Source organism: Centrocercus urophasianus, unplaced genomic scaffold (assembly GCF_019232065.1).
Source record: "Centrocercus urophasianus isolate 14NV4802_14NV808 unplaced genomic scaffold, USGS_Curo_1.0 seq_44, whole genome shotgun sequence".
Taxonomy (NCBI): Eukaryota; Metazoa; Chordata; class Aves; order Galliformes; family Phasianidae; genus Centrocercus; species Centrocercus urophasianus.
In genome coordinates, this window is record NW_024885022.1 from 2,599,889 (window position 1) to 2,610,661 (window position 10,773).

General features: G+C 38.6%; 1 protein-coding gene across 1 annotated transcript in view; it reads right to left on the reverse strand.

Annotated features, from left to right (window-relative positions):
* POU6F2 (POU class 6 homeobox 2) overlaps positions 1-9,094 on the reverse strand; it is a 304,914-nt gene extending 295,820 nt beyond the window's left edge. The window contains exon 1 of the mRNA XM_042834233.1: positions 8,990-9,094. Within this exon, the coding sequence (XP_042690167.1) occupies positions 8,990-9,094 (105 nt within the window). The remainder of the gene's footprint in view (positions 1-8,989) is intronic.
* Positions 9,095-10,773: the final 1,679 nt, after the last annotated feature.

Below are 10,773 nucleotides of genomic sequence, written 5' to 3' on the forward strand. Positions count from 1 at the left end.
TAGAACAGAACAAAGGCTTGCTGAATATCCACAGTGCCTCTTGGGTTAAATTCATCACAGGGTCACCCTAATTCCCTAGTTAGGGGGCAACCTTCAATTTCCCCTTTTGCTAAGAATACAGCAGGAATTTAAAAATAAACCAAAACCAATGCACGTAGGGGAAGAAACTCCAGACTCCAGCCCCTCTTTTGACTGGCTATTCAAAACCCAGGTGTTGTGTTCAGAACACATCCCAGTGAGTCCATTGCTTAACCCTAGAGATCTCAGATGGAGCCTCTAGGTTTTCACCTCCCCACACACCCTCACACACAGACTCCTGGTCTCTGGGATTAACTGACTGGAACTGCAGGACCAGCTTATTGTTTTGGTGATACGTGTCTAAATTCCACTGTGGTCAGGTGAGATCCAAGTCTTCAGCATCACGTTGTCTAAAACAGAATATGTGAGCTTTCCTGTTGACTCTGTGGCTGTGCACTTGTGGGTGTGCTTAAATGATTTCACTGTGACCCTTCAAATAAGCAATATCACTAATACAAACAAACACAAAAATAGCTGTGTTCAGAGCCATTACAAACCCTCACGTGCTGCTTTACAGCACTCCAGTTTTTCCTCTATCAGGCTTTGCTCTTACAGGTTTTTGTTTTCTTTTTTGTTTTGTTTTGTTTTTGTGAGAAGCAGGAGCAGGTGGTAAATGTTGCATCCAAACTTTGGGAAAAATCTTATCTTTCTTTCTGACCATGGGCATTACAACACACAAGCCATCACTTCTGCCACCATTTGTCAGATCTGGCTACAAGACTAGGCTTCCTCTGTTCTGAATTCAGCACTGCAACACAAAGGGTGCAAGAACCAAGCCGGAACATCCAGTTTTTAGGAGCTGTTTTGGTTTTTTCCTTTTAATGAACAAAATTTTTCCAACTCCCAAGACCACAATATGCCCCATAATGATATGAGTTTGACGTCTTCCATTTTATTCTTCCACATTATAAACCACTTTTGCATTTCCTACAACTTCAACATTTCCTCCAAAAGACTGACAGTTTCTTGTTTGCAGATGTCATTTCTGCTTTGTATAATCCACTCAAAGAATGTGAAGCACGTTTTGTACACAGAAAAGTATGGACACAGAGAAGGGAACGTAAGACTTATGGCCAGACTTCCTGCAATAGCTGTTTGCTTCCTACAGCAGCATAATTCTCTTTTATTCAAGATTATTTTTGTTCACATGAAACTTAGCAATTTTCACAGGAAGCTTGTCAATTTTTCCTTCATTAACAGTGTCTGAGCTGGAAAAAGTACCAAACAAGAAATTTTCCCTTGGGAGCTTCAGTGCCCAATCCTTCCTTCAAGGGACACTGAAAACATTCAGGCCTGGCTGGAACAAAGTGCAAAAATGGTGTGAAGTCCAGGATTCTGGAAGCATTCAGTGCTTGGCAGCACCTCGTGCCATTACCAACAGTATGTCAGAAGGGTCTGCCTTAAATACTGCCAGAGCTATTTGCATGCTTAACCCATTTTTATTTTTAAAGCTGGATTCAGTAAAGATAGAGCACGTTTCTTTGTTTTTTATTAAAAAAAAAGGAATCACAGCTTTTAATCATTTCTGATATAATCTGAAGACATAGAGCGTATGCTAGTTTGCTGCTGATGGGAAGCAATGTGATTTTAAGTCATAAGCTTGAGATCAGGATAGAAAGTGTTCTATTTTTTTTTTTAACAAATATATAAATGGGATAAAGACATGCCTTCTAAAAATCAGACTGTTTTCTCCATAATATTCCTCCCTACTGCACAGGAAATATGAAACTCAAGCAAAACCCATGTTAGAGTTTTACAAGTTGGCTCAGTAAGCGGAAAAGTAGCCCGAGATGTTAACAGCTTAGCATAAAGGACAACACTGTGATGTGGCATTGTCTCCTACAGCCTCATACCAGCTGTTCTGCAATATGCTTAACATGACTGTCACTATTTCCTGTTGCTTGAAATTCTTGTTTCCGTAGTAGGGGGTGACTAGAAACACTTCTGTCTTTTACTGTTGCCCCTGCGATTTTTGGATGCACGGTTAGGCCACCGGATTGCATCTTCTAAACATGCATGGAGTCTGTGAGCCTTGGAAACGCTAGAAAAGTGCGAAGTAAAAAAATTACTTGATGGAATCCATTCCTGTAGGTAACACGAAGTTCCATTCTAGCATTTTTTTTCTCTTTGCAGTGCCTGTAGGCTCACAGTCCCACCCTGCAAAAAGTTAGCAGTGGGAATAGGTTGCATTTAGCCTGTAGTTTAGGTTACACTAACTGGAAGCATAACAGGCTCAAAAACTAGTCTTGAAGGTAAGATTTTGCAGCAATGCTGATCATATTTTTGTTTTGTTTTGTTTTGTTTTTAACAATGTGGTGCATGAAAACCAGAAGCACCTGTTCTGATCAGAACAAGCATGAGTGTCCTGTAAATCTTCACTGGCATGAGTAAAGGGCACAGGACAGCTGTGCAGCCACACCTGAGAGTACGATCAAAGCTCAAGGCATCCTGGAAATATCTTTCCTCAGCTTTGAGGATATGCACAAGTGTTAATGACTCCAGTGGCTGTTAACACATGTGGGTAAAAGGAAGACCGTGCTTGAGAACTGCCTGGATCTAATTTTGCTGTTATAAAGTGTGGCAACTACAACCTGTACCACTCCTTGCTAACAGTAGTAGGCTTTTTTATTTTAGGAACTATAACATCTATTTAAAACAGCTTAAGAAAAAATTATTTATGTCACTGAAAATGGAAGTTTGGCTTGGAATAAAGCTTTTTGGGTATCCCCTCCCACCTTCTGTTTTCAGCTTGTTCCCACTACCACTTTTAGAAGTGGCTGGGAATTTAGAACATTCTCTTGATCTTCAGAATTTTCTTTTGATCTAACAGTTAGACAAAGCTCTCCTGTGGAACAGCACTACCAGTCAACAGAGAATCAGTAGCAAATATCAACAGCTAATCTTTCTCTTTTGAAGAAATAGTCCTACATATCACAGAGGTTTCAAAGCCAGCGATAAAACAAAAACCCTGAAGCTATAGTCCATTTACCTGTAGCCCTGACATCCCTGAAAAGTAAAAACGTTCAGGGGCCTTGAATTACTATCTTTAATCCCAATCGTCAGTTCTAATTACAAAAGAGTTTGCATTGCATTTATTTAGCTGGCATTTAAACCAGGCTTTATTATATTTATTAGCAATGACAGTTACTCAATAGGCAAGCTGGACCAGATCCTGGGAAGTGTTATTTCTGTGAGGAGTCCCACTGAGCTCTGTGCTGTGTTGTGCACCTTGCGGCAGCAGACATTGCTGACATATCTAACGATGCCAAAGCTGTAGACATCTTGTGTGCACTGAAGAGAGCAACTTTTAAGTGCAAGCTTAAGTCCCGTTAATGAGACATCATGTCAAGTATATGCTCAGAGTGGACTGGTCTTCGTGCCATTCTTCAACTTTAGGGTAAGAAGCATTGCAAGAAAACGGCGCTGGGAGATGTAAATGACAGGAACAAGACTGTTTTGCCATGCTCTCATCTAATGCTGAAAATGCTGTATACAATTTGTCTTCAATTGTCCTTTTATTTTCTCCCATTTGAGCTGCGGTTCAGATCAGAGAAGAAAAATAAAAGTCTTGTTACAGCTACAGGTCAGTGGAAGATAAGAGGCTCAGCACAGTCACTTCTCTGTACCTTACATACAAAAGTGGCCCAGACTGGTATTTAGTTTATCAGTCTACAATCTAGGAAACACAGCAGAGATACTTGAATGTAAAATCATTGCCAAAAGATAAAAATCTACATCACTGGACGAGTGTTGCTTGCCCAGCAATTTAAAGGTCATCTGGCATACATTATTTTCCTCTTACAATTAGAATAATAGTGAATACACACAGAGCATAAACCACAGCTTTTTAAAGATTTGACTTCTTAATTGGCCTGACCCACGAACTAACACATGAGGCAGCAGAGAAGCACAGAATGGAAAAAAGTGAAGAAATTTAATAAGGGAAAACGGCTAAAGATGTTTTTAGAGGGCTGATTTAAATTAAAACCTGATTACAGTGTGAAAACAAGGAAAGTCTTTTTAAGCATGAATGAAAATGATAAAAATCCATCTTTTCTGCTGCAAAAAAGAAAAGTCAACAGAGAAATGCATTCTTTTGCTGGAATCCAGGCCTAGGACCAAAGAATTTACATATATTAAGTTAACGAGATCCAAACTCCTCTATAACAAATATTTATACTGTAAAATATTACCACTGCATTCCTGCACATCCTTACAATAATAATTCTTAAGGAGGCAGTATGCTGGGAGTGTATAAAGCAGCACGTTTCTGTGGAGATGGAATGCTTCATTATCAGAGTACTAGCTTGTTCATAAATATTAAAAAAAGAAAATAGATGTTTTTGAAGTTCTTCAAACACAATTCTTATTGTTTACAGTGTCTCTGCTACTGGAAACATCAGTCAGCATGTACCTGTCCATAAGCCTCTCTCTTACTTTCTCCAGGTGCAGAAAGCAGCTGCTGGTGTCTGTAAAGGACAGGCATGTCCATGCTGGGCACCGAGGGGACACCTACTCTGACCTTACTTCTGCATGTAGTCATCTTACAGGATTTGTGCCAAACTGTAGACAAAAAGGCTTATATCCTTCCTGATTTATAAAGTGGGTCCTAAAATTACATGTAAGATGGTTCTTTTCTGCTTGTCTAAGTTATATGCGCTCCTGTAGATTAGAGATGGGAATCTTCCAGCGGAGAAGGATCTTCTCTGTTACTATAAGAGGAATGACTGGAAGATGGCTCAAGACAAACTAACGCTTGTAGAGTTGATTTTCACCTGGCTATGGTAAAAATTAAGTTCCTGGATATGCAGTGATCTGAGTTACAAAGCAATACGGACAACAGATGGAACTTCATCCTTAATCACGAGGGGGAAAACAACTAAAAGAACCCCAAGCCCAAGGATTTAAAGCAGAGGAGGAAGAGCAACCTTAGTTATAGCAACATATTACTCACCAAAAGTGGGCCTTGGAGTTCAAAGCTCTCTGAGTAAAGAGCATGTGTTTACCATTGCATGAATAGCTTTTAATATGAGATAAAACAGACCATTGTCCATTTAAAAATATTTTCTAAACTCGGATAGTGTGCCTTCGATAGTGTGTAGGAGGAGAAGTCAAGTACTGTAACAATAATTGCAAGTGCCTGCTTATTTGAAGAGTGCTACATAATTTACAGAGAGATCTTGTTTAACCCCCTCTTTTCTCTCTCTCCTTTTTTTTTTTTTTTTTTTTTTCTTTTTTTTCCTTTTTTTTTTTTAAACACTACATTTGCAAGAACCAGTGAACACAGAAATGTGCAGCCAGCCCAGGCCCTCAGGCCTGTGGATCAAGATGGCAGGCTGGCCTTGGGTCCCCCGGGGCCAGCAGAGCCAGAAGGGTGATTGGACACGGTGACCTGTCTGCATGAGATGAGACAAAAACAGGAGGGCTGTAATGCTGATGAACTAACCTGTCACTCACAAGCTCAGGTCTGAAAAAAAAAAAAAAAAAAAAAAAAAAAAGAAAAAAAAAAAAAAGAGTGCAGCACAGATTTTTAGAAAATATCCAAGGGAGAAAAAATACAGCATGGTTGGAATAATTAGATGGTGCATTTAATTACCTTTTGATTTAGATGGGCTCAGGATATATATAGAATGTGACACAAAATCCAACTAATTGCTTGTGTGAAAACAAAGGACATTTACAGAAATAATGGGTATTATTGTTCAGCATGCAAGGAAGGATGCTACAGACTATTGCAGACAGGGATCAGGGTTTTATTCCAAGCACTCCAGTTATGAATCAAAATCACAATGAGCAATGAGCTTCTAGATCTTGACACACTAGGCAAGGAGTGTTCTCTTCAGAGTACTTGGCTGTTTAATTGCTTGCTAGGGGGAGGGAAAGTCCAGAGGGAAGGTACAGGCACACTTCTGCACTTTGTAGCCAGCACAGCCAGGTGCCAGGTAGTGGAGGGCTGCAGCACTGTGCCAGCCTTTGCCAACACCAGTGGGAGCCACTGCAGGCACGGGTGCTTGGAGATGGATGAAATCATGGATTAAAAAAAACAGTGGAAAATGCATTTAATGATGAACATGTAATCCACAATGAGGATGCCCTTAAATCAGCATGCTCCTGCAATTACTTTCTGTGTCATACACAGACGAGCATTTGAGCTACAAATAACTGCTAGTGGTTCTGATGTCTGCTGGAGCATAGATACACATGTATAGCTGGGATTTTTAATTAGGCATGCTTACACTCCATTAGAAGCAAATGAGATGGAATTTAAAGCTGCATCTGCAAGATTAGCCAAAACAAAATTTAGTTTTCACTAAAATCTGGAGAAAAAATATGGTTCTGAAATAAGAAGAGCAAATGATAAACATCTATTTAAAGTTTTTGATTTCCGAGGTTTGAAAGTTAACAAGGACTCTCAACTTTTGTCTAAAACAATACTGCCAGGAAATGAATATATCTTCTAGCAACATACACATCCTAAACGAACAGATCTTTATTATTTATCAGTGTTAAACAAAGACTTACAGTACAGAGAGATTTCATGGCTTGAGGTTTATTTTTTGATGGTCATTTTCTATTATCAGTTGACTATCAGAGTACATTAAGAACGTGCATTTCTAGTTCCAGTGATGAATGGTAACTGTGCTGTTACTCCGTTGTTCCCAAGTTTTAAATAATGCTTTGATTCTATAAAGTGCAGGATACAAATTATTTCGTCCAAAAAAAAAAATAAAAATCATTAAATATTTGTTTAATCTTCACAAACAGCTAATACTGACCAAACACTGGACAAGTAATCAGTAACATACTTGAAAATTATGTGTTTCTATGAACTCTTTTGGATGTACCTAATTACACACAGAACATGCAAATATGCACACGTGGAGATCTAAAAAATATACATTTGAAACACCTGTCACATTAAGTTGCACAATAATAACGTGCATGAATTCTGACATTAAAAAAAAAAAAGTTGCTTACCTAAAAAAAGAATACATGTAAGTATTTTAAGTGTATGCTCTTGTTATCAAATTCTTAGGAAATGAAATACAGTAATACAATAAACACTGATAAGCATTCTTCCAGGCATTCACTGAACTTTTTTAATTGATGAAATACAGAATGTTGCACACAGAAAAAAAAAACAAAAAACCAACATGCTCACAGCCTTTCAGCCTCAAAACCACTCTCCTAGAGCTAGCAGGCTTTAAATACAAAATAGCTAGCTCACACTTTCTTACATGCCAAAGAGAAAGTTACATTAAAGGGATATTACAAGCTTTGAGATTTATCAGGGTTTCAGGGGAGTTTTCTGTCGCCTATACTGCACAAAACCTTGCTATTGTACTTGCTGTAGAATCATTAAATATTTTTCTTTAAGACTGCACAAGTTTACACAAAAAGCTAATTAACCCATTCTAAAATACATATTTTCATGCAGTGTAATGCTGGCAAACATGCCCCACTTTTTAGGTACAAGCCAGCCTAATAGAAAGCTGTTAATGTTTGGGGGGGGGTTTAATAAAAAATGTATTTTCTATTTTTAAAATATTTAAAGCAATAGAAGCCTGTGGTAAACATGGTATTACATATTTGACATTTTCCGCCTAGAAATGCATTACTGTGTACGATGGTATTAATAAACCATGTGCTTTGAGGGACTTCTGTGCTTTGCCATAATTTAGTCGAAAACAGTGCACAGGATGCGTATTTTTCCACCATTATATCAATGTATAGGAAACAAATACGATGCCATCACTTCAGCAGCATGCGTTCACTACACTGGAAACATATGCAAAAAAAAACCACAAACTTTTGGGAGTTTGAAAAATACCCTTTGCCAGAGACCGATTTACAAAGCAGTGGCTAATGAGAAAGTGTTGAGCACTTAAGATTTTGTTAGAAAAAAGAAAACAGACACCCTCTTCCGACTCTGGCTGCATTCGTAGGAAAACAGCCCTCCGTGTAAACAGGAGAAAATAATTTAATTTCTGTCCCCACTCCAGGTTATTATTTGAAGCAAACGAAAAGACAATGATTCCCCTCTCTTCCAGCTAAGCTCAAAACAGCACAGTTAAACACACACATAAAAACTACAGACTTATCAGAAATCACAAAACAGAAAGAGAAGGACTCACTGACCCATTTGGAAGACAAAGACGACAAAATGGAAAAGCTCTAAAAATCAGCTTGTGAGGCCTTTGAGAGATATTCTTCTGGCATTTCATCACAGCAGCCCCAGACCAGTTCCCTTCCCTGGATACAGGGAGGGAGAACTAAATAGAGCTGTTTATTAAAGCTGTTGTGCTGGATTGCATTAGGAAGCACGAGCAGACCACCTGGACCTTTCAGATTGTGGCAGTGTTTAATTTGCAGACTGCCCCTCTGCAGCAGCAAAGACTACTACATTCACCAAGCTCAATCACACGCTATCTGGGTTAGGAGTAAAAGGAGAAAAAATAGATATACATATAGAAATAAAGAGAAAAAAAAAAAAATCCACAGCCTGTAGTATAGGAATACAGTCAATATAGGAATAATGAACAGCATCAGGAATAGAAAGCAACTCCCCAGCAAATGTAACACTTGCACTGTTTAGTTCTTCTACTTCAGCACATGTAAACAAAGCACAGAGGTAAATTAATAAATAGATTGATTTGGCAAAGCTCAGACTAAAGTACAATCCGGGTTTATTGGAAGAAAAGCATGGTATTTTAGGTTTAACTCGTGATTCCCTGGCCGGATTATTGTGGTTCTTATGCCTTTCTCACTTTCAGTACCAGACTCACTGGTAGCTGAAGATACAGATAGAAAGATGGTACTGTAAATATGAATTATGTGAATCATATGGTTAGACCCTTGTGAAAAAAAAAAAATAAATAAAAGGGGAGTTGAGAAATGGCTGACTCCATACCTGACCAATTACAGCTTGCATGGTCCCTGTGTCCTGCTGAGCTGAAAGATCGCAATCCATCATATGTAGTCTTTGAAAAGGAGAATGGGGGTTTCTGGCATGCATCTGTCAATCAACTTCTGCACTCACAACCATCACCAAAAGCAAGGGAAAAAAAGTCAAGCTGCTCCACCAAATAGGATGAAACAGTCATGTGACCTTCAGCACACTCACACACATACATACTTCCATACAACGTACGAATTTTCTGCAGATATGAAATGACATTGACAAATACCCAATACCAAGTAAATAAAGTGAGACAAACAGCTACTCACCAAAGACAAAACACTTGCTGTAATCTTCAGCCTAAAGATTTAATAATCCTAAAAGGTATTTTAAGCCGTGGCTTGTCTTTTGAGCCTAAACTTTTCAGATAAGGTGATATAATTTTATATATGCAGACAGTGGTCAGGACTTTAACCCCTTGTCTGCTCTCACAGCCTCTGCTTTTTATTTCCCCCTCTATATTTCTACGTTACAGCTGTTTGAGCTCCTGATTTTATTTTTTTTTCTGCAAGTTTCTTTTGTGTCAAAGTGCCTCGCGCTGTTTTTTTTCATACGTGCACAAATTAGGAGAACTTAGTAAAAGAAAATTACCAACAGGATAGGAAGGAGCAGGGGCTTGGGATCCTGTGGCAGTGCTTGCAGCCCCAAACGTGCCTCTCCGCTTTACTACACCAAAAGTCAAATGTTTTCCTTATTGGAAATATATATTTAAGTATTAGTTTATGCGAGATGTGATGAGCACTCAAAATATAAAATATTCAGACTATGTAAATCCTACTTACAGAATCCTTTCCATTTTGAAGGTTAGCAGAGTTTTGGTTCATTCACTGCTCCACTGAACTGACATAAAATGTTGTTACTTATGATGGCAAACATTACCATTTTTTTTCTAATGGAAGCAGTTTGTTTCATACATCTTCCCCCTCTGAGTTAAGATTTGCAAGAATTTCCGAGACTACTTTTTTTCTTATTGTCAAAATACATCAGCCACTTGTCTCCACAAACGGAGTGTCGTGAACAACACGCCACGGCATTGATTGCTGATATGTTATTGGCCAGTGATTGCTGAAGGGTGACATTAATGTAACCCGGTAGCACTTTAACCCTTCGAAGATCAATGCAGTCCCCTGGCAGTAGGTTAGAATAACAGCCCACGTCATTTTTGCTGCATCACGTCTCCGTATAAACGTTAGTTGTGTCTTTTCGCTCTCCTGAAATTGCATTTGTGGCATCAGTGCAAAAAAGTTGATTTTCAAAGACCGCCAGGAGCAAAAATGCAGAAAAAAAGCAGCCTTGTCCCTGGGCATCATATAATGCACATTTCCATTTTAAGTAAAATCCCGACAATATTTTGAAGTTAGTATCTCTTTTTTTAACAGCATTGATAATATTGATCTCACCATGCGATAGATGAAGAAATGTGAGAATATCAATATTAATAGTAGGCACAGCATCTCATAGTTCTTACAATGTGATTTTAAGATCCAGCATGCAGCAGTGCATAGAAAATAATGGAACATATATGTATGTGTGGGTATGGAACATATATGTATGTGGAACATGTCTGTATGTGTGTGTGGGCATGTGCACACAGGTAAAGGAGGGAGCATCTATTCTGAGGGGACTGAGGTGGAAAGGGTCTATAAATCTTATCTTCCATTCTTCTAATGCTTTTGTTTGGTTAGTTGTTTGTTTGTTTAAGGAAAAAGTTGAGAAAGGAAGTTTTGATAAGTATT